The 24,752-nt window shown below is 35.1% G+C and overlaps 1 protein-coding gene across 3 annotated transcripts in view; it reads right to left on the reverse strand.

Moving 5' to 3' along the window:
- Positions 1 to 24,752, reverse strand: part of USP9X (ubiquitin specific peptidase 9 X-linked) — a 102,903-nt gene that overhangs the window by 35,180 nt on the left and 42,971 nt on the right. For all 3 annotated transcript variants that reach the window (XM_049834798.1, XM_049834796.1, XM_049834797.1), the window contains 13 exons: positions 24,550 to 24,686; positions 19,537 to 19,670; positions 14,659 to 14,746; positions 12,717 to 13,059; positions 11,222 to 11,317; positions 9,372 to 9,583; positions 7,412 to 7,652; positions 7,053 to 7,202; positions 6,830 to 6,950; positions 6,207 to 6,337; positions 5,668 to 5,946; positions 2,906 to 3,031; positions 267 to 392 (listed from right to left, as the gene is read on the reverse strand). In XM_049834798.1, the coding sequence (XP_049690755.1) occupies positions 267 to 392; positions 2,906 to 3,031; positions 5,668 to 5,946; positions 6,207 to 6,337; positions 6,830 to 6,950; positions 7,053 to 7,202; positions 7,412 to 7,652; positions 9,372 to 9,583; positions 11,222 to 11,317; positions 12,717 to 13,059; positions 14,659 to 14,746; positions 19,537 to 19,670; positions 24,550 to 24,686 (2,184 nt within the window). The remainder of the gene's footprint in view (positions 1 to 266; positions 393 to 2,905; positions 3,032 to 5,667; positions 5,947 to 6,206; positions 6,338 to 6,829; positions 6,951 to 7,052; positions 7,203 to 7,411; positions 7,653 to 9,371; positions 9,584 to 11,221; positions 11,318 to 12,716; positions 13,060 to 14,658; positions 14,747 to 19,536; positions 19,671 to 24,549; positions 24,687 to 24,752) is intronic.

The raw sequence follows: 24,752 nt of genomic DNA on the forward strand, positions 1-24,752 counted from the left end.
AAACATGTTACAGCAACTTACAGAACTAGTGCATTTTTGAACTGACACCAGATTCGAGTTACAATTAAGTAGTTAATGAGAAAAGGAATGTGAAATAGAAAATTAAACTCTGGTATGACAACTGACGTATACTAGACTCCAAATACATGATCACCAAGAAACCTACCTAAAAGCTCGTTACACTCTAAGCCTGACCCAGTTGACACTGTCCCTTTTGTAAACAAAGGAACAGTTATATACAAAAGAAGTTGCTTAGGAATTCTTACCTTTTCATAGATTTTACTAATTTCTTCATTTGAGCTGAAAACCAGCTGAACTGACCCACAACCTGATGCCCAAACAATTTTTTGTACTGCCCTAATAACACAGATATCAGGGATGTATTTTGAAGCCTGAAAAGAGAAATAAACCAAAGCAACATTAAAACACAGTTGCAAATAACATTACAATGGATTCTAAACTCTCACAAATGTATTTCATAGAAAGTTTAAAATTTAAAATTTTAAAATTTAACAAAGAATTTTTTCCTAAACAGAAAAAAAAAAGACCTATCTTGCAAAGCATTTGTATTTCACTTACATAATATGTCATTTTTTAATAGAAAACAGCATTACAGAATCTTAAATCATAATGCTACAAGTACCAGGAATTACAAGAAAGTGAGCATTTTTGACAAATAACCAGCAACTATTTGATTCTGAGTAAGATTTAGCAGAAACTACCAACTTGAATACTAAAACATTCTTGATTTGGGGTAAGAAAACAACAAACCACTAAGCATGCATCTCAAAGTCAGCTAGCCTCTTAAGTAATATAAGAGGCTGAAGTTACTTTAGGGTTTGTCCCCACCATGATATTTGTTGTGCTAGCTGATAGCTAGCTAGACAAACTAATGCTTATCAAGTATGTGATTAATATATAAAGGGTTTAAAATCAGTAAGAACATAGATCATGCATCTTATGAATCATATAATCTTATGAATGCGGAATCACTCTTCAGTATTTTGGGCATGAACTGAGTTAACATCCAATAATTTCTACTGATATACATACATTACAAAACATACTACAACTGCCATTATTTACAGTTTGCATCAACTTTCAAAAAAAAAAACCCTGGACCTATCTGGAGTCTACATTCAAAGTAGAACTGTCCAAAAAATAGGCAATCTTTAAAAGTAGATGGTAGAAAGTTCTCAAAAATTTCAAATTTCATTTTTCTAATGCTCAGACTTAATAAAAAAAAAAGAGACTTTAAGCAGCTTAACTAATAAGCTAGCTGCATCAGGAAAGCTGAACAATGTGCATTCTTGCTACTGATACAGACATTAACAATAATTACAAGAAAAATAATAGGTATTTCACTTTTGTCACAAGCAAAGCAACCTTACAGTAACAGCACCACAAGAAAAAACTGTCATACATAAAAACATCTTTTTTTTTTTTTTTTTATCTCATTGTAGTTTTAAAATCCTGAAGTATCAACATTTTTTTAAAAGGTGAAAGATTTCTTTCCATGCTGTAGTCTTCTGTCTGGCCTATGAAAACCACATCAGATTTATATTTTTTTTAAATTGTGAGGTCATGTGAAAAGAGTCTTTGACCATCAAAATATTAAAAGGAAAAAAAAAATCTTTCAAAGGCAAACTACAATACATATGAAATTTAGATCTACAGCAGTTTTCATAATTTCAGAAAATTATAGACAATACTTTAACAGCAATATTGTTAAAGAAATTCAGATTTTGTTTGCTTTGATGTGCCTGGTCAAAGAAAAAAATATTATTAGAAATCCTCCAAAAAGGACAATGGCACAATTGAAAACCTTTCTTCATAACTCACCTCAAAAGACATTTCTTCTGTGGAAGGAATTTAATTAAATCAGAGTTCAAGTGGCTAAGTTTACACATACCATCACCTATGGATGCAACACCACCACTAATGGAAGGCAGATGGTTCAGTCTTCCAGTCTAGTACATTGTGCTTTCTTTAGACACGGCTCTTTGTTCAGAAGAACTAGTGTATTCTTCAACATTAAGATGATAATACGAGACTACTTTTATTTAGATAGCTCAGAAATGTTTGGAGATAGCTTTGCAGGGATCCTATACAGTACAGAAAACCAATATTCACTGCTTTCACACCGGAAACTGAGGGATCCCGATTCACCATGGAAGAGGAAGTTGCAGTGGTTCCAATTTTAACTTCTGCTTAATTCAGGAGATTTCACTAATGTATTCAGTAACATGACTCATAATTCCAAATCCAAATGATGTTTGGTCATACTATACAGATAAGACTTATATTTGCAAAGCACATTGTTTAACCCTACCAAGCTCCAACATCCAATTTCTCACTTGTATCATTAATGCATTTTCAATATATAAAGATACACTGGCAAGAATTTGAGACTTATCTTTCAGGATTTAAAAATCATGCTCAAATTTTAAAAACTCCCCTTTTCTGTGTTTCTCTTCAGGAAGAGAATGTTACTCAAAAAACAAAACATAAAAGACCAAAAAAAAAAAAGTATCACAAAAATGTTTTCAAAATACCCATTAATTTCTTTAAATCTATTATGTCAAATTCCTGAAGTTCTGATCCAAGTGTAACAACATTCAAAATCCATTAAAGAGCTTGTACAGAACCTGCCTAGTTCACTTAAGCCTCTTCATGCTATTAGACACTTAATTTCATAATTGCATATGGAAACAATTCATTGCATACTTTCAATTAGTTAACAGGTTGTGAACCATATGAACATTACCTAAAATGTTCCATGACATTTTAGAAGGAAAATCCATGTCTTGCAAAGCAGTAAATTTAAAGATTAAAAAAAAAAAAACAAAAAAACAAAACACAAACCAACAGGAAAAAAAGGTGACACAGAAAGGAATTCACTAACCTCATCAGATATTTGTTGTGCAAGACGTATTGCTACATTTCTTAGCATGCATTCTGAAGTTGGATTAGGAATGTTTTGTAGGGCATTTTGTAGCACCACTGCCTGGTCATGTGTAGCCTGGTTTATCTGTAAGAAAGTATTTCTTACACTTATTTTTACATGGAAAAAAGAGAAGAAGAAGATATGAAAATCTAAAGTTACCTGGAAAAGTATAGTAGAAGTAGGTAAGAACTTGGAAGGAAAACTACTTACAGAAACTGCAAACATCAAGAAAAATAAGCCCCCACATTTTCAAATAGATACCATCACATCTGAAGACACTGTATGCTACAGCGTATGATCATACAAGTAGTTAAGAGGAGAGGCACTTGCTCAAAACTACTTCCGTTTGGGGGTTTGTTTATTGATCAGATTATTTCAAGTGAACGGAGTATTTAGAATTACAACGCCTCCTTCCCTTTCTGTTGATGTAGGAAAGAAAGGGTTTGCTAAAGCAATGGATATCCCTCTGAATTAGCTGATAGTGTCCACACAGAACATGGCTGCAGTGTACGTTATAGTTAAGTACATTTTAAACATTTGATTTAGAGCACTATTGAAGAATTCTGTTCTGAATTCTCTCTCCTGTTCTTTATCATACTTTCACAACAGAAATGGCAGCAAGACAAGTTTTGATCTTTTCTGTATTGATTTGAGCACAGAGTTCCTTCTCCTCGGGCTGACAGAGCTTCATAGTTTCAACAGTTCAAATCTGAAATGGTTGTTTACTTCTCATAGACATACTTGCTTGAATAGACTGTGTGCCGTGGTTACAAGTTAAAAACTTCTTGTACAAAAAGTTTCTTCATTTTCCAGTACCATTTAATCAAAAAAACTTGGCTCAAATGCTGCTCAAAAGACACACTGTGAAGTGTGCTGGTCATATCCCTTTGCTTTGTCAGCTTCACTAAGACACTTGACTCAGGGAGCAAAATTACAGAACTCCCACTGAAGACTAACAGAGCTTACACAGACAATTAGCTATTGGAAACAGGCTGTATGAACAAACACAATATATATGGAGGCAAATCAGGATCTATGTACCAGAATACTATGTTTAACAACATTATTGATTCAACTTTCTATGAAAGCAAGGAAGAAAATAAAAATGTAAAAGGTCCTAGTGACAGCAGCAGACCAGTAACTGGAAGACTGCAGACACATAATCTTGGTTACCTCATTCTCTTAAGTACTGATGGAAAGCCAAGACAGACAGTTATGCTATGGTACTTGTGCTTTAGATAAGACAGATGAAAGGTATTTACAAATCTCACCTCCATCCCAAGGTGTAAGCTTATTGGTGCTGCAACAATAAAAGGTATCAAGACCACAATGACAGCAAGAATAACTGTGTTTTTTCCAACAAATCAGTTAAAGTTAGATGTTTGCAACACTAAACAGTGAATGTCAGCAGTCATGGACAAACATTACCACCTCCTAAGTGGTCAGCATAAATCTCTTCCAAACAGTACTTCAAGACTGTTCGTTCCAAACAGTACTTCAAGACTCAACCACTGCAATCTGTGTTCCAAATGGCCTTTTGAATACTTGTCATAAGAAAACAGGGCAGTAAAATTTATTCATTTTAAATAGGCAAAGGATAGGGTGGCAAACATTTGCTTTAAGATGTTTCTATTATATTCTAACATAAGACATGAAAAGGGATCGTCACCTCTTTGTAATCATCAAGAGTTTTGATTTCCTTGACAAAGGATGAATTTGGCATCTTCCAACACATGCAGCTAATGAAAACAAGTATTTATTTTTCAGACTTAAGGGGAATGTACTACTTTGCTTCAGAGATGGATCTTAGTAAATATCCTGGAAGAAAGTGCCCTGAAGTGGGGCCCTCTATATATTATTGAGTATAGGCTGATAGCTCCAGCAACTATTCAGGATGGAACCTCACAAAGAAAATTAAAAAAACCCAGCTGGAACACCTGCAAGCAAGTGTCCAAGGATAGCAGCAAATTTTAATTCTTAGGCTCTATGCTGTACACCTACAGGAAGAGGGCAAAAATGAAAATCTTGACCCACAACCTATTTGTCCAGATGGAGAAAAACTAACTGGCCATACTGAACATGCATAAAATCTACTACTATGGACACGTGAGATCACAGTTCAGAACACCTGTGTTACACTGTCTTTTTCCAACTCTGAGAAATCTTAGGGTAGGACACCTTTCAACTATCAACATGTAACTTTGCAATATACTTAGCTATTCTCTGCAAGAATTTTCTACAAGCAACGGACAAAATTAGGAATCTAACAAGCCAAGGGCTTATTTTTGTGTAGAAGAAGGCATGGCTCAACGTCAGTTCTGTTGTTGTATGCTCTAATCATAAATAGGAGATTCAAGAAATTCAGAGGCACATCCTTCAACAGATTCAACAGCCCAAAAGAATCAGAATTCGCATTTATGGGATAGATGTATTTGAAAATGGAAAGTTACTTGTACTGACAATCATGCAAACCGTTGAAAATCATACAAAGAGCAAGTGGATCTCACACCTAACTTTTCTACAGTCAGAAAGAAACAGGATTTGTTTAGTAAGTTGATCTCTTTTTTTAGAATCATCAGACAACATTATCTGGAAGTACTGTGAGTTCTTGACATGCAACTCACTCAGAGAGATTGTCAATGGAGAGTAGATAGATATTGCTGCAGACAACATAAAAACCAGAGTACATTGCTATTTGCAGCAAGGAAGATTTATATTACCGGTGAAATTGTACTTGTGCCTTCCACAACTGGCTGACAAGCTTCTGCCACTGCTCGAACATGGCCGTATCCAATTGCTGTTAGCAATAATTTGGCTATTTTTAGAGCATTAAGGTAGGCACCCCTTCGAGTTTCCATATCTGCATTTGGCAGGAAGTTATTTCTAGTCAGCATGCTCAATACAAGAGGCAAACCACCACTTTTTAAGAAGTTGTATTGGAAGTCACTGGCATCTTCTCCCAGAGGTGCACTGGCAGGCATTAACAAGGCATAAACTACCTGTAGAACAAAATACAGAATTAACTAACAGAAATGCACTAGCTTGAATATACATGATTGAACATGAGACTATGTTGGAATACCACTTAAGCAATGCTTTGACAGCATTGGCCATTCACCAGCTTATTCCAGTAAATTGTTAGGTATTTTCAATTATTAATTTCAAACCAGAATTTGATCTTAGGCTTCCATAATGTTACAGAAAGGATTGCCAAAGAGAGAGTTGAGGATTTTTAAAGAACAGGCAAAGCATCACAAACCTCTGTTAGATACAGCACTTGTGAGGCAGAAGGACCAAAGAATAGAGAATCAAGGGATGGACTAAGGCTGCTTTCCCCAAGCTTTGCATGATCCAAACAAATAGCTCTTAATTTCTCAACTGTAGTGTTATCTGCAATAAAACCACAACTTATAAACATTTTGTAACAAAACTACACCAGAACAAGGCAGTAGTATTTACAATTATAAATATGAAAAATTTTAAGTCTATCAGAAAAGTTGCAAAAAAATGTAACTGACAGACAAGATCAGGCTATGAAGTGTTTTGCAATGATTATTTCCGTCAGTAGAAAAGTGATCCTGTTAAAGCAACTCTACAAAACCACGTCAAAAATACAATGCTTCTCCCCATCTTCACTGCACTGAACTGCACTGTGGCACTGAACCCCAGTACCAACTGCAAAGTAAGCAACTTTGCATGACAGACAAGAAATAACTATTTGGGAAATGTATTTACAATTCTAATTAGGATAACAGTCATGAATTACAGTATCAAAAAATACCAGAAAATGGAAAATACTCCCCGATCTTCATTTTTATATAACAGGCAAGAAATTATTATACAGGGGATTACAAGATAAAACAGGATAAAATTAAGATTTACCTGGTGGCATGAGCTTCATAAGAACACGTGCTCCATCTCGAAGAGGTGGCATATTTAGGCTACTGCCCAAATCTGCAACTTGCCAAAGAAAAGAGATGTATCGAGGATGCAGTGACATGATCTTAAAGTAAGCAAATAAAAAAATTCCCATAAAACTCATTATTTAAAGACAAAGTATAGGGGAAAAAATGCTTTTAAACTGTTCATTTCAGAATATGCTTACCACTCCAGGCAAACAGCTTTCAACTTCTGGATTTGGACCATCGCTGTAGTGATTGCCATGGTTGCCCGGAGAACCAGTTGAAGAGTCAGAAGAACTATCTGGACTTGAGGGCATATTAGAATTTATCTGTGTAAGCTTAGCTGTAATTAGCTGAAAAACACAATCATAGTTTTAATACTATGCAAAAATGAAGATTCTTTACTACACAGGCATCTGATATAATGTTAATGGTATAATACAAGGAGGAGGAATGGAACTATCTCATAAGAGTAAGCAATCCTATGCATGGTATTCTTCAAGCAATTACAAAAAGGAAGCGACATCTGAATTGACATAAATATTCAATTTGTAACACTTACCGTTTTATCTTTGAGATTCAACTGCCCAATTAACTTTCTATCATCTGCAGGGTCCACCAGCTCACCACCAATGAACAGTTCTACTTTTGTGTGAGCACTATTAGCTTTAATACGATTCAGAATACAACGCCGTACTTGGCCAATTGTGTCGTTTGTATGAGACCAAATATCCAAATCTTCCACCTGCCGGCCTTGGTTTGGAAAACGAACTACCAGTGTGATATGTTTACCACGGAAAGCTCTGAAAATAAACCAACCAGATAAAGTTATTTTTGCCCTCAGGAAATAAATTATTTTTTCTGCTGTATTTTACGTTGCAGATATTTCAACATCAAATCTTTACATATGGTGATATACTCCAGCATGAGATTATGTGAAAGTCCCAGCAATTATGCAAACATAACATACACAGAAACTTTCAAGAAGCCACACTCTGCACAAGTGCATTAAACATATGGTCAACTATACAGTCAGGTTAGGAACATTGACAGAATTTTTAAAAGTCTGTTATGAAGTTCTAGATCTTTTCTCTGGCTTGTAATTTCCTTATCAAAATGTGCAAATAAAGCTCACACAGACTGGCAACTGTGTTTTGCTCTTTAACAAAACAACTCAGTTTTAAATACACCAGGATCGGAAAAAGCCGTCAGGTCACCAAGTCTTAATGCCTTCTGTCAAAAGCTGTTACAAGTTTTATATTAGAATTCCAATTCTAAATAGCAGAACGCTCTTAAAAAAATTTAAAGAGGTCCAAAAAAAGAAGCAGCATTTTCACAATAGCGGTGATCACACTTCGCACAACGGCAGGGAAGTCATTAGGAAACATGTGCCCAGATAAGCCCAACAAACTAATCCCACGCAACAAAGGAAGGCAAAAATTCCTCATAAAATCTCCCTGCCAACAAGACCTGTGAAAAAACTAGTCTAATCAAATAAGCAGCCCATATATAAAAGATGCACCCACAACCAACAAGAGAACTTAGTTAGGACTAATCAATCAATATATACAATAAAAATGCTGTAGGAGTGCTGCAAATTACTGACGCATCACAAAGAAACAGCAACCTCTTCGATTTTCTTGACAAAAAGGACATTTAAAATAAGGGGACAAAACCCCAACCATGCCTAAAAACATGTTAGCTGCATCATAAATCCATAGCAATCTCAGTGTATTTCTTATGTATTTTTGAGACTTTCTTCCCATAGCAAGCAGCTACTAACACTGGAACATTTAAACAGTTTTCTGTTCTGCTTTCCCCTCAGGAAATAAAGTATTTTGTTTGTGAAAATATCTACACAACATTGGATTTAAGTACTTCCTTTTTCTTTGTGCCAGAGTTAAAGAAGGAGCAGCTAGGATTTAAGCTAAGTTTTTACTCAAAGACAAGTATAGGAATAATGAAGGTATACAGAAAATAAATACACTTCAAAGTGCTGTTAACTTCTTCCCCTTTTTATGAGGAATTTATACAGAATATTTCACTTAGAGATAACCCAAAATTTAAGCTTGCAAAGTAAGATTAGCATCTCTGCAAACAACTCTGGAAGATGAAGATATACATTAACAACATGGGTTTTGTATGACAGGACTATGAAAAACAGAGTAGCTTTGCCCATGCTAACTTAAAGAACAGTACAGCTTTTAAGTAATTATCTGAAAAAGTGAAATACATCCAAAACAATCTAGCCACAGGGTATGCTGTGCTAGTTATAGAACAAAACACCAGAAACGAGTTTATTCTCAGGTCTGCTGTCCCTTTCATATATGCCTGTATTTGCCTGATCTTTCAATTTTTTTTTTGCTACAGATCAGTTTCATGTATTAGCAAAGAAAACGGAATTTTGAAACTCTATAAATAGATTCCCTGAATAGAAACCCTTTAGAATGTAAATAGCAAAAAGATATTTGTAGTATTTTAGCTAACAAATCAAAATCACAGTAGTACATTTTCACACATACCTTGACATAGGTAGAATAGTTCTCTCTTCGTGGTAATCACTGTCACATTCATTTATATACTCTCTTAAAACAGTCAACACTCTCACCATTCGTATTGCTTCTTGTCTTGCACAATTGATACTGTCTTTATCTCCATCCAACACACATAATGTATCATAGGAGGCTTTCAGACGATCAAAACAGGACTGAATGAAGTCTTCATGAATCACTACCTAATTACATCAAAAAATTGGTGCAATTACAAGAAATAGTAAAAACCATCTTTTCAGCAGGATAATCCAATGGTATAAGTAAAAATAAAAACTAAAACAAAAAAAAAAAACCCACCCCGCAACCAAAAAAAGGCAAAACAAAACCAGGTAAGTTACTCTACAAAGCTGTTTTATTCCACTTTAGAATAAACTCCCATTGACAAATGGCTCTAATTTAGTGTGCGCTTCAAAAATCTTGCAAGTCATCAGTAGTTGCAACTGTACAGTGCAAACTTGCACTTAAATAAATGAAAGTTTGCACAGAGAACACTAAATTGGACTTTCTTTTATTCATTTCCTCAGACTATGTTACAAGACTTTCTAGCTAACAATCTAGTACAGGTTAACTTGCTTTACACTAAGAGTGAACACAGAACATTTACATTCCACCAGAACAACTACCCCCACCCCCCACAAAACACATAAGCCAGTTCCAGATACACACTCTTTTCCTGCATAAACTCAGAAATGGATTTTAAACTAGATTCAGTATAGTGGCAGCTGCAGCAAATCTCTTCCTCCTGCCCGATATCTAACATCTCCTTGCTCCTGACCTAGACTGACATATAACCTATAGTACCACTGTAAAAAGTTTGCAGTGTCTCCAGGTAGTAGTCTGCAATAGAAACATTAACAGTCACAGCTATGGCAGTAAACCACAGTCCAGTAGCCACTTTTCTTAGAGGCAGCTTAGGAGCAAAGGAGCTACCAGCACACTGAAACAAAATATTTGTGTGCATATTAAGTAAATCCAACACTTCCTGGAAGTATCAGACCTAACCGTGTGCAGATGGACAGATCTACACATGCTTAGTAAGCCCAGACCTATAGCAAGCAAGAAGCATACAGCCCACCTGTAAGATACAGCTTGAATGGCTGTAAATGCACTACCTAGAGGAGCTGTGCTCTATCTAGCAGACAAGCAGCTCTGAAGCCTATAAAAGTGGTTTTGAGGACAAGTATGAAAATTGGGAGTTTCAAGAAATATGGCTGGCAAACTACCAATTGGAGATTGTCTGGAGGACAATATTCCCCCCCAAATTTGTGAACTCCCAACAGTTCACTTCCTCTGACCTTTCAGAAACTCATTATCTCTTCTCTCTGTCCACTGAAACACAGCTCCCAGCAAATATTAACGTAGGGAGATAGTATCTGATTTGCTAGAGCTCAGCTTGACCATTATACGGAAACTCTGTGACCCTTTGTAAGGGACATGACATAAAAAAAGATCAGATTAGCTTGTGACAACACTCAACAGACCCATCCAGTGAACATACTAGCACAAGTACCACAATTGGAAGTTCAACAAAAGACTTACTTAAGTACATGATATGAACTGTTTTCTGAGTAGAAAGAGCAAATACGACAGATCAATTTAACCTGAAAAATTTATCAGAGTTCAGTCTGCAAATATCAGAAAAAACTCAATTGTGCATCTGACCAGAACCCGATGGCTGGACTCAGGAATATACTCTCCAAAACATGAAAACTATGCTCTGTTTTCAAAGTTTTCAAATATAAAAATATCACAAAATTGAACTTTATGACTGTTTTTCTATCCTATTATATTCCAGTTTTCTTGTCATTTGTTTTTTTTACCTGATTAACTTGTAACCTTGGGCCAAGATTAGTGTAGATCTCTTTAAGAAGATCTATTGCTCTGTTTGCGATGTCATCATTTCCCTGAATCACAACCTAGCATAATAAAAAAAAAAAAAAGGCATTAGAACATCTTAAAACTTTCTGGTATAAAATTTAAAAACAAAAAGACTACATAAATAACTTGACACAATAGTATGCCTAATTATTTTATGAGGTGAAAGTGACTAAAATGCTTAGTTAGAAAATACTATCAATACAACTTACACTGAAATTAACTATATAAGAGTCAAAATTAAGAATTAACTAGTTTAAAGGAGTTCAGAGTCAGCAAAAAAGCCTATGCTTTATAAACAAAAGTAGTGTTTATATATTCATCTTTGCATTATATTTCCATTTTCACTAGTTTCACAGAACAAGACAACTGTTTTTCAGATGCTTAAACAATCTACATCAACAAAGATTTAAAAACAGAATTTTGAAGTATTTAAATGGCTGTGAGTGGGTGGAAGGGGGACAGGCAAATGAGTTCTGTTCCTAACCTGATAACCGAAATTTTAATTACTAGACACCAGGCCTGAAAGCAGCCCTTACAGACAACCCCTGCAGGATACTGAGCTGAAGCTTCACGAGTTCTGTCATGCTGCCATATGGCAGGGCAGATTCAAGTAAGTTGATTCCCACAACTAAAACATGCTAGCATTATGTGGGCACTTTGTAACACTGTGTGAAAACTTAGTTGTATAAAAATTGTGATCTACTTTGTTTTTAACTATTATCACCATGATTAAAATACCTAACCCTTCAACAAATTACTAAAGACTTCTGCTTTATATATATGACACATTTTACAAAACGCAGCTATGATAATCATGCCACAGTGCGCTACTGTGGGTTCTAATGCAGCTCTTGAAAACTAGAAATACTCTGAAAAAATTAAGCATCAAATTAGATACTGTTGTCACCAATAGACTTGGCAAGCTTCAGAAAGCTACAGTCTTCCTTTTGAAAAGCTATAACCATGTTTAGGCAAAAGGTTGTGGATATAGGAGAAAGAATCAAACCAGTGATCACTTGGTCTAATCTAGAACAACTTCAGTTTACCATACTAGAATGAATGACATGAACTAGCTTATAAAGTGCACAAAACAAAGTTTAATTCTAACGTGCGTGTGAGAGAGAGAGAAACCTACAGATAATTCACCTGAAATGATCCTTTCTTCTTCAACAGTATAGCCAAATTTTTAATCTCATGTGAATATATAAATATACTTGACGTTTCAAATAACCTTCCATTAAACATCAGTCTGCAAAGTTACCAACTTGCATACTTGCTGGGAAGACAGTGCAGTCAATATCCATGCATTTAGTTTGAAAAAGTAGCTTTTTGTCATTTCAGTCTACAACTAATAAATTACACGTTCCTAAAAATATAAAAAGAGACTGAGAAAGACTTAGCAGTTAACCTTTCAGATGTTTCCTCCAATTAACTCACCCTCCAAAGGTAGTCTAATCCTATTAATTCCAGATCATCCATCATATAGGCTCGTCTCTTTGCTACTAGCTTTCCTTCTCGACAGTTCACAGCTTTGAAGAAACGTTCAAAACATTTCATTCCATTTTCTGTTAATAGGGAAGGATCCAGCTGAAGCACATTATTTTCAAAGAAGTCCTTATTAATGTCAGGGTCTAAGTCTGGTTCATCCCCCATTAGTTTGGAATACCATTTAAAACAGGCTTCGCGATCACAAAGATAAACCGCATTTTCAGCTAAACACTTCCATATTTGCTTCGCCTGAGGGGCACAGAGCCACAGCTGACCATCCTTCAATAAAAATCTTGAGCAAAACAAAAAGACAATTAACAGCACTGTCTAACACATCTGAAGTTACAATTCAGTAACAAGTACAGGCAAAAAGGTGAATACGCATATTATACATTTATATATCATATGACCCTGAAAACATCATCAGTCCACTCATAATTAGCCCCATGATTTCTTAATAAGTTTGAGCAGATCAAGACCTTATAGTCCAAACAAAACAGGAATAAAATTTGGCAACAAATGTTTTTGACAAAAATACCAAGCATTGTTTACAAATTATATACAAACAAATCCACATCTCCTAATGTAAACTCTTTAGTTTAAAAGTCAGGTCACAACGTAAGAGATAAAATGACTTCTGCAATTATTCACCATGCTTTAGCACTCACTTTAGCAAAATCACAAAATAAGGTATCAATTCTATGGAGCAGAGCCAGAAGCAGAAGTCAATGAAGTGGAAATTCTTCCTTTTCTTTACATAAGTTTTTCATTTGTGTTAAATTATTAAGAACTTGAATTCTGAGAGCTAACACTGAGAATATTTCAGGAAGAACAAATGATATTCAAAGTTTTCAGAATAATTTTTCAGATTCAAAATCCTTTCTATGTAAAAGAAGTCAGGGACTAAGTTATGGTATTGCTTTTCAGAAATCGCTACCTACATACTCTACATTTGACAGCCATGGGACTTATAAATTCCTTTACATTAACAACTAGTGAACTTAAATTTAAGGAAGTTACAATTTTTAACATGCAGGAGTGATAAATTAAGTCTGCTATCCATACGCTACTGTATAAAGTCATTAAACAGTTGTTTAACACTGCAGTTTAATTAATAAAAATTCTTGGTAAAATTTTAAAAAGTAAAAAAATCTGCCTTAGAAAACAAGTAAAAAAATACTTCAGAACTTGACAGTTTGACAGTTCATGTATTTTTACTTGTCTAAAAGAAGGTTAACACCAAGTAAGAAAAAGCTGAGAGAAACATAGCCTAAAAACCATCAACATACTGCAGCTCTGTGATGAGCAGAGATCCTTTTTCTTATTTTACTCAAACAGCAGCTGGTCAAAAGTCATCCAAATAATTTTTTTATTCCAACCGCTTTCTAAGGCTCAGTTGCTGACAACCTAACATCAGTGTCTGACAAAAGCGTATGTCAGTTCTATGATCATGGATTTAAATCTTGTGTGGTACAACAAAGAAGGACACATGGACATATAACTACATGGAATATTTTAAATTTTCGGCTAAGTTACTCCAATATGTATGCAACTGTATCCACATGCACACTGTATGCAAGTCAGTAGTGTTCTGCACACAGACAGAAAAAGCCCATACAAATCTTAGTGCAGAATCAGAGCCTTGGACTGCAAAGATCTTAATAAACTTTATTTGAATATTCCCATACTAGCATAGAAGCCCTCTGGCAAAAAAAAAAACCAAAACCAAACCACAAACAAAATCAAATACATTCGTGTATTTTTGCATCTGAGTTTTGAAAGAAGTTAACACACCAACTTAAAGCTAGATAAGAGATACCAAGGTGGTCTTTTTTTTTTTTCTTTAAAATATTCTTACAGAAGTTAAACAAATGATAAAGTTAAAACTAACCGTAAGAAATTCAGTCGCTCCTGTACTTCCTGCACATGACTGTATCTGCTTCCTGGTCTTACAGTTTGAGGATCATATTCACCATGCTCTGCAAATATAAACAGTTTTATTAGACAATACATTCAGAAAAGACATGCTGACTCTAAAAGACAGGACATGTTTTAAGACTTGTCGGAATATAATTAAAACCACTCAAAACCCAATAAATTTTCATTAAGGTGTATGAAAATAATTTTCAGCAGCCTGCTACCAGTTAAAACTTCATCCTAAATTAAAATGGGTATAGATAAAGACCACTGAGGTCTATAATCAAATCAACAAACAATTATGTGCAGATGCACGAGCTCATTATTCAGTATAATGGAAGTGTTACAGAACAATTAAGACCCTGCATTCTACTTATTCAAATCAACTTCCTTATTTCAAGTAGTCAGTTTGAAGTCAGAAGTCAGTTAAAATAAAAGTATACCAAGCATAATTCAGATTACCCAGTGTTTTTCCTGAGGATGCTTTAGTTTTGTTACAGAGCATCTTTTCCAAAATTTCAGTTTTCCATTTTTAGTTTTTTTCCTCTCCAGAGGAAATCACGACTCCACTTCTTTAACACCTTTATAAGTAGCTATGTACATGACATCACTTAGAGGAGGAAAGTATATGACAACTTTATTTACTGAAAGTTTCCAAGTACAAAAAACAAACGCCTGTAATACCAACAAGCTTGAAACAGAAGTTGTTGAATAATTTGAAAGTAAGGCAAGAAGTCAAACTTTTGCCTGCATTTTATCAAATCTCAGATCTCAGCATAATGTTTTGTTTAACAAACAGCTGTTTGCTTCATAGTAACATGGTTTTGGTGTGGCTTTGTTTGGTGTTTGGTTTGGGGAGGGGGGGGGTGTTGGGGTTTGTTTTGGTTTGGTTTTTTTAGAGATACAATCTAGATCTGTACTTGCACTACCTTGATCTGTACTAGTAATATTTCATCATGACAAATGTTCATTATGACAGCTCCATTATAGACTAATTAATCCCATATTTCTTATTTGCAAAGGTTTGCATTTAACTACACAGATTGCATTTAACTTAGATGACCCAGCTGTGGGAGACTGCATCACAACAACTTCCAGACTCATAGTAAAATTTATCCTCAGAACAGAAAATCAGTATTCTCCTATTATATCAAGGAGGGGGAAAAAACCCCAAACCCAAACCAAACAAGTCTAACAGCTCACGTGCATCATCAAAATTCAGAGAAAAATAATTGTATATAGAAAACAGTGCTTATGACAAGTGCAAAAGGTACATTAACTTAAATCACATAAAAGGGAAAACAGAAGACTAGTAGTTAACTGATGTCTACAGAACTGGAGACATTATGTTCACCAGAAATCCTTCAGAAATTTAAATTATAATCCTAATGAAGTAAGCACAAATAGGCAATTATCAAAAGAAGAAATATGAAAAAAATTCTGAAGAAAGAATATAAAAGTAGTAGAACAAAAATTATTTAGTATTAGAAGTAGAAAACCTGAAAAATATGCTGTGGGAAGAAACAATTACAGTAGATAAGCATATTGCAGAGAAATTAATTACTTAAAGTGTTGGGTGTTTTGGGTGGTTTTTTTGTTTGATTTTGGTTTTTTTTGGGGGGGGAGGGGGGGGGGAGGTGGTGGTGGTGTTCCTTTGTTATAATTATGGGGACTGTCTGGGCTTTTTTTTTTCCTGAATAGAGATTAATTCACAGACACAAGTGTCAACAGTGGCAATAACAGAAGAATTCAGGTATTAAAGGCCAGTCAGTTGCCAAAAGGCAGTATGTATGTACTTAAGAATTCTGAAAAACTCTGAACTACAAAAAAAATTCAGTCGCTCGAAATATTCTCCATATCGGCTTCTTTCTACATTTGCCCAATTTATTTTCTATGCTGTGCATCCCACAGTAAGTCCAAGTGTGATCTTAAAAATTCTTTCTACATACAGGAGCAGAAGAACGAACATAGAAATTGTAGATCAAAAAATGACTGGTTGAAAAGTATAATTAGTGATAAACACACATAGATGATCATATGGCACAACTTCTACAAACAATTACATTTCATTACCACTTTGGATTTTTTTATTATTTCAAAAAAAACAGAAGATAAAGGAGAACTGGCTACCAATCTTCTAAAATTTTCAAAAGGTCTTCAATAAATAGTCAAAAAGATGAAACTGTGATGTCCTCCTTCAGGACTACACAATGTAATAGCAGTTGTCTCATCTCATGGAGGACTTGGCAGAGTTGGAAGAAAGGGTGATTTCAGTAGAAGAGAAAGTCATAGATCATGGAAAAAATTCTGAAACATAGATTAGGCTTTTCTTTAACCTTAAAAAGGCAAACATATAAAAGGGAGTATGATGGAAAAGAACATGCATTACTGAATAACAGGAGAATAGGAACACTGTTGTCCATCACAGAATGCAACTATGGAAGCCTTCAAGGAAAATAAAAATATGGCAAATTCAAAATGAATTAAAAAAAAAATAATCAAAACTTACACAGTAATCATGGCGTTAACTGCCAAAAAGATCTGTGGGCAATGGGATTTTCCCCCCCCCCCCCCCCTATGGCATTTAACTTGTGTTGTCTGGATGTTTGCCTTGAATTTTCTCTGTCTCATTCACCTTCTCCAACTAAGCTTAATTCTACAGCTGTCCACTTCTTTCTGCCCTCACAATCATTTTCTTCTTTCTTCTCCTTTCATTTATTCCATTCCCTGCCCACCCCCCCACCCCAACCTGGCATCTTTTCCTCCATGAAGGCATGGAAGGCAAACTTCACAGTGTTCTATGTTCTGCCCTATGTAGTATATAAAACTGAAACTGAAAGGAAAGTTGCACAGGAACTATGTATTACCATCTTAGTACAGTATCTGGAACATTAGGAGACATTTTCTGGCTGCCCTTAATCATGTAATAAAGCATCTAATTAAAAAAAGAAAGCCACACTATTGTTCATCTGGTTTTGTAATCTGATGCAAACAAGTAGAAGTCCTGCAGCAGCTTTGTCTCAAGAAAACACAATTTAATTGCTTTGTAATTAGATTCAATTTAAACTTTGCACACTTGTAATTCCTACCGTGCTGAAGATGTTTAATATTACTGCTTTACCGAGTCATTATAGCTGGGGAGGGGCAGGGCAATGGGACATGGTTTTTGGCACCAGAAAAGAATCATGCAAGACATCAGCCTAATTTTTCTGCCAAAGTCATCAACAATTTGATAGGTAAACAACATTGTCAAAAATGACCTTTTGGCTTCAGAGTTCAAAAATAATTGAAATGAATGAATAATAGTTCATATATTACTACTACGTGTAGACTATTTTTGGACAAAGACAACATTGCATTAGAATATAGTTGTTGATTATGTTTCCTTCCTAACCCTGAGGCCAAACCCCAGATTACATAACCAGCCGAAGTCCAAGAGAAAGAGACAATCATAGAATCACAGATTCCAAGCTATCCATATACTTAAGATGCAAAGTTTGTTATCAATGAAATTGCATTTTTGCATCACTTCAGCAAAGTTAAAGAGCACTCCAACAGCTGACGGAAGTTACATGAAATAACTTGTTCTATTCCACCTTCCAGGAAAAATCTAAGCCCAAGACAGTATGGCCTGAGAACAGAACAAAGCATTTAGTATTATTTTAACATTAATTTGTGCAATGCCATCATTAAGGAACATAAATTAGGGTAACCCCCCTCATGTATTGTTGAACAGAGAAACATAGCTGCAGTATGCAGATTTAGCTTAAAGGTCATTCTCATTGACCTATACCTGGCTGAAGCTATTGTCTTCATATAGCACCACTATTCACACGAGTCTTCAAGGACATGTTTTGGATATTTTTTATCAAGTACTCCAAAATTAAATGAATTCCAAACTTAAAGGTGTCTAGGCAACTTACCCGAGTGCTGGAACACACACACACTTTACAACGTGCAAATATCTTGCCCTCACTAAACAATCTACATCGAATTCCTACGTAACATACTGCATTGGTTTTGAGATGTAACTGAAAGGCTGGTAAGGTGTTATGATGCTGGGTTTGAATAGTCCTTAGTTCCAGTCAGTAAAGTAGATGGGGGTGAGGGGAGCCATAAATCTCCTCCTCTCACTTCTGTTGGCTTAATTCAACATATAAACTAATGTGGTCCAGTGTAACAAAGTTTCTTGATCCATCACTCTCCTCCACTTCCCTATTTCTACCTCACCTCAGCAGCTAGAAAGCTAATCCACAATAAGAGTGTAAACTCATCAGGGAAAGGTTGAGTTTAGCCTGAAATATATAAATACTAACATGATGTGCTGCCAAAGTGCTGCTGCTAACAAATGCAGCGAGAAAGCAACTACACAGAAATGGAAGTTGCATGGCAAAAAAGAACTGGTATCCCTGTGGTTTGAAGTCCTTCTCCCTGACAAATTCCAAACACTGGCTTCAAATAGACATGATTAAAAAACTTCTCAAAGGAGCCTACAAAAATTCAAAACTAGAAGTGGGACAAAATCCAAGATTATTATTAGGACTTTCCACAAAAATAACTACCCTAGCCTAAGTAGGGCAAGATCATGTTTATCAACCCACAGATAACCAAGAGCTACCACCACTTCCCCATATTCTGCTGTAAAACACACATTTTCAATTATGAAACAAAATGTCTACATTTTAAGCTTTTCTTGCCTAATCAGACACCACAAAGGCTATCAACCCCACAGATGCTCGAAAATTAAACAAATAAACTTAAGAGTTATTTCATTATGAGAATTTGCTTTTAACTCCATTTTCAACTGGAGTTTTCATACACTCTATGAGGCAATTTTTATTTTAAAACTTACCTTTAGCATACTGCCTCATGCTTTCCATATAGGCAGAGAGATTTTCTGCAACCAGTGTAACTAGGGCATGATTGTGCTGAAGTTGATTGATTAAGTCATGTCGGTAAAACACATGGGGACTTCGCTGAGTTTGACTGAAATTAAAATACAAGTGTTATAAGCAGAGAGTCTTGCACCTAACAGTTCAGAAATCAATTGAAGAAACTCATCTTTAATACAAGTTCCAAATTTTCCTAAAGCATCTCCAATAGAAAGCATATTAAGTTTCTGACAATATTTTTCTTTTTTATTCTGACACATTAACAGTTTTTATCAGTTATTAAAAGCAGTTAATTTATGAGGATTATACAGACACAGTATGTATGAAAAATATCAAAGCAATCTGAGCCACTCAGTATGCTGGAGGGAGCATATCTGCAGCAAGACAGGAATAGAAATACCTGCCCACAAACCGCACAGTAAAGATAGAGACCTTCAACTGTAGTATAACTACAATATGCATAACCACAGTTTCTTCTACATCCATTTAATACTATTTTCTAAATTTAATATTAAAACAGTAAGTAAAACTAGGTGACTTTTCAAAACGCAAGCTCATGGTCTTAGAACTATAGTGAAAGAACGCTAGCCAATAATCACACCAATTCTTTCAATACTTCAAAAAACTGCACAACTCTTCATTGTTTTTTCTAAAAGTAGCTATCTGAAAAAAATGTTAGTACAAACATAGAAAAGCACAGGTATGCAGAGCATGTAGCCTAAGAAAAACCAGAAAAATTCAAGTAAAAAAGTACCCCAAATAAATAAACTGATGACAGTTTAAGTGTATTATCAAGATCTGACGAAAAATGCTGCTCTTAAACAATACTAGACATATTTAGATTACAAAAGTAAATTGCCAGAGAAAATACAGAGCTTGGGTCTGAATCCCATATGCCATGAATACTATCAAGTTCTGGAACTTGGGGACTAACCACCTCTGCAGAACAGTATCAAAATGCCTCACCTTCTTTAGATCAGAGCACTTATCTCAGCTGCATAAACAATACAAAATTGTGCTGCTCTTCCACGGTAAAGAGAAAAAGAGAGAAAAAAAGAAAAAGCAGGGGGGGATTCCTCATTGTATTGCCACTCAGCTGATCCCATAGCCTGCCCTGATGAAATATAAATGTGATTTTAGAACAGTTCTCCTTTCCTTCAAAACTTAAGAATTAGCTGAATGGATTACAGGTAGGAATTTTCATCCTTCCTAGGAAACAGGGTCTCCATACTGTATGACCTACAGCACTCTACGGTAGTGCCACACCTTTTGAGAAAAGCAGGGAAGGCAAGAAATCCCAGTTCCAGCATCAGCTGATAATGATCTCACAGCTGATAACCACATTTCACTGTAGATGTAACAACAACAGATAAATTGATTCACTGGGCCAAAGATCACTGTCAATCTGGGTTTAAAAGACAGAAGCCATCAACACCCTTCCAATAATATTATCTGCAACCAACAGAATTTGGCCTGCCAAGCATAAAGATCTTTAGAAGATTAAATTTCATAATATGCAGCTTTCCCAAACAGCTTGAAAGAGGCACTTAAAACACAAGTTGTGTTAAAAGAAAAAAAAAAAGAAAAAAAGACCCAGAAATTTGTCAGAGAGAAAACAAAATGGATGTAAGCATGAAGGAAGAAAACATACAGGACTTCATATACCCAGAAAGAACACCCTCTGTTTTCACTTTGATAAACTTTCCAATTACACTTCATTCCATCTCTGCCAACCCTCCTTGCTCAGCATAAACCAGCAGCAAAACCAGCAAAAGACTGAATGTCTCTGTTTTAGTGGCTACCCGAGAAGTTACCTCTAGATAGAAAAATGCACTTACAAAGGCTAACAGTAAATAAGAATATTGACTATTTGGGAAACGCATATAATGAAACAACTAAAGGAACAAGCAGAAGCAACACAGGGTATTTTGCAGTATATCAAGCTACTGGAGTGTATATAATCATAATATAATGCATTTATATAAATCTTACAAAGTATAGCAAAAAGAAAGCTTTACTGGCAGAAGACTAAATAAATCTTCTGTGCTAGACATTTTTTACTTTTCTCCTTTCTCAAACACATGCGCAAACAGTAGATCTGGACACGCGAATTCATCTTGGTTAGCAACTACTTCTAAAAGTTGAGTAACTGTAATAACTATAGACTTATAAGCTATGAGTTCTGAGTTGTTACATAGTATTTGTGAGCAACATTTAAGGTGTTATTTTGATCATCTGCTAGAATGGAGTCAAAGGCAACACAACTGTCTTTAGGCACAGAAAAAAGCTGGTCTGACAAGAATTTCTAGAATAAAAGCAAACTCCACATGCAACTACAGAATTATTCCTTAAATATGAGGTTAGGCTGTATGATGATGTTGCCATTGGGACATATTCCTTTAGTAATAACTGAGGAGCATGAAAAATTGAAGTTAACAGCAAAACTCATCTTTTCATTGTGTTTCTACTAAATGGATATCAAAAGCCAATGTACAAGAAGAAAAACTAGCATTTTGAAATGGATGCTAAAGTACTTTGGAAATACTAAAAAGGACATTTCATAGTTAGAATGCATGCTTATTTGCTAGAAAAAGTGACAAAGGCAAAATTCCAAACAAATTAAATGGATTTAAAAAAAAAAAGTATCTGCACATATATAACATGCCCAACGTAATACTGCACATGTAACTTGGCTTTTTAAGCTGAGAGTTCTGCTAGATGAATAAATGCTATGTACCATTAAAAGCAGACATTAAAATAAGAATTATTTTCTTGTGCTGTTGCAATTCTGGTTAAGCTAAACTTCCCAAAACATGTAGCATTTCTTTGTGGTTAGGGAGTTAAATTTTGCCAAAGCAATTGTATAACCAACTCGTCACTTTGCTCAACTGCATGAATAACTAGCAACAATTAAATCCTCCTCCTCAAAAGAATCTCTACAGTGCCAATGGCATAACATAATTTATACTTATTTTTGCCAAGAATCAGCAGCCTTAGCTGTTCTGGACTGAACTTTTAATTGCCAGTGTCAATAAAATGAACCACCCCAAAAGAGCAGTATATAGATTACGGGATTAATGTTGCACACAGAAAGCTCTGTGAAATGTTTTTGAGGCAGTTGTCACAAACAGCTGTTTTGATATATTTTCAATCTGAATTCTAGAATTATGCTAGAGATTGAAGTTTTAAGTCAAATAAGGTATGCTGACAGGAACAGGTATTAGATGCATGCATTACAATTTCCAAAGTCTATCAATGTTAAGAGTTATCAGAAAACTCAGAGGACTGGAAAGTCACTGATTACTTCAAAATGGTATTTTCACTCACTAGGTTTCCCAGTCACATAGGCAGTAATACTACCTGACTAAAACAACTCCCTCAACATCATCTTGCTAACAAAGGCTTCTCGACAGGAAGAGGTCTTTTGAAGTCCCTTGATTAAAACCTTTAATTCAAAGTTTACTTTTCTGCCATATGTGTTTTCAAATTCTGCATAAAAATGAGGTATTATTACATACTGCAATGCAGATTTCCATGAAATCTGAGGAATGGAAGAGATGGTCTGACAAAAAAAAGGAGAGAGATTCAAGCCATATAACTGTACATATACCATACAGAGAACCTAAATTTCCACAATCACAGGAAGTTAGGTTCCTCCCAAGATTAATTCAGAGCAGAAACCTTCTCAGTGCCTTGAACAAGCTCTGCTCCAATAATTACTTAAAGCAAAGCCTCTTTGTTAAGGTCTTGGGCTAAAAAGCATTCAACTTGAACAAGCACCATGAATAACTAGGTAGCTACATTTGCCTAGATCATACAGCATGTAAAAGGTTAAGGACTCCAAAACACAGAAAACAGACTTATCTGCTAATAAGCAGGTAACTTTGTGACCTTATTGGAAAAGCCAGAAACAATCATTAATGTGAAACTGTAAAGGATTAAAATGTTTCACACATTAAAGTGTGAAAATTGAGGAAGATGTTGCAAACTAAATGAATAACGAAACCTCCAGAAGTCAGGAAAGCAATATTATCACAGGTCTTTAGAACGGTATTAGTAAGAATATAGAGTTGTGTAAACTGAAGGCTTAAGTTCTTCAACTTTCCCTGCCTTGATCCTTCTTGTAAGCAGACTGTAATAACAACAATGATTTGAATAGTTTACCTGCTTACAAAAATTTAAAACAAAGCAATTATGCAACATTGATAAGCAAAGACCATTTTTCTGGAGTTTGCAGAAATTCTTATGTGAATACAAAAACTGTTAGGGGCAGAGAATCTCAAGTATTTCTGTAATGAGAAAACATTTAAAATAATAAAAACAAGCACGTATATTTTAAGAAGTCCAAACAGACAATGGCTTTTCTTTTCTTCTTCCTTCTAAAAACAAACAAACAAAAAACCCACCCCACCCCAAAACAACAACAACAATAAAACCCCATCAATAAAACAAACCCAACACATTTATAATCTCTTCCATTCAGGAGAGAGAATCAGTAGAGTTATTTTTCCCAAAGTCACCTTTGATTTCAAGTATATAAGCTAGATGACCTGTATAAATTTATCATCAAAGAATAGGGATGGGTGGGTATGTTTGTGTGTGTGTGGATGTGTGTGCATACATACATATATGCACATAAAATACATTTATACTTTGTAAACTAATTCCATTGTTAGGCAGGGAAGTTCATGGATAATAAAAAAAACAAACCAGATTTTCCACCAGTCTCCTATTCTAAAAATTAATAGAAGCATGTTTGAGGAAACAGTTAATGCTCTCTTGGTGAACCTAGGTGTCTGAATTTTTAGAGGCTATTTATACATACTAAAACAAACTCAAGAACATTTTCAAACACAGGCTAGGATTTTACCTATGCTTTCCCTGCCTCCTGTAAAAAAAATAATTTAAAATTTGCCTCATTCCAACCCATTCAACTTTTAACAGACAAAATTTTATTTGCATTCCATTCTTACCTCAAGTTTTGTGGTGCTTCACCAAACAAGCTGCAAATTTCTCTAATTTGTTTCAGTGCAGGAATGACCCATTTGTCATTTGTGCGAAGCTCTTCTATAAAACGATCTATCCACTGGATCTTTTGTGTATCTCGGTCCTTAAAGAACAAGCGTTTATAATCAAAATCAAGTATATTGCAGCAACTATCATCATTCCCTAACTT

The sequence above is a fragment of the Accipiter gentilis genome, chromosome 32, assembly GCF_929443795.1.
Source record: "Accipiter gentilis chromosome 32, bAccGen1.1, whole genome shotgun sequence".
Classification (NCBI taxonomy): Eukaryota; Metazoa; Chordata; class Aves; order Accipitriformes; family Accipitridae; genus Astur; species Astur gentilis.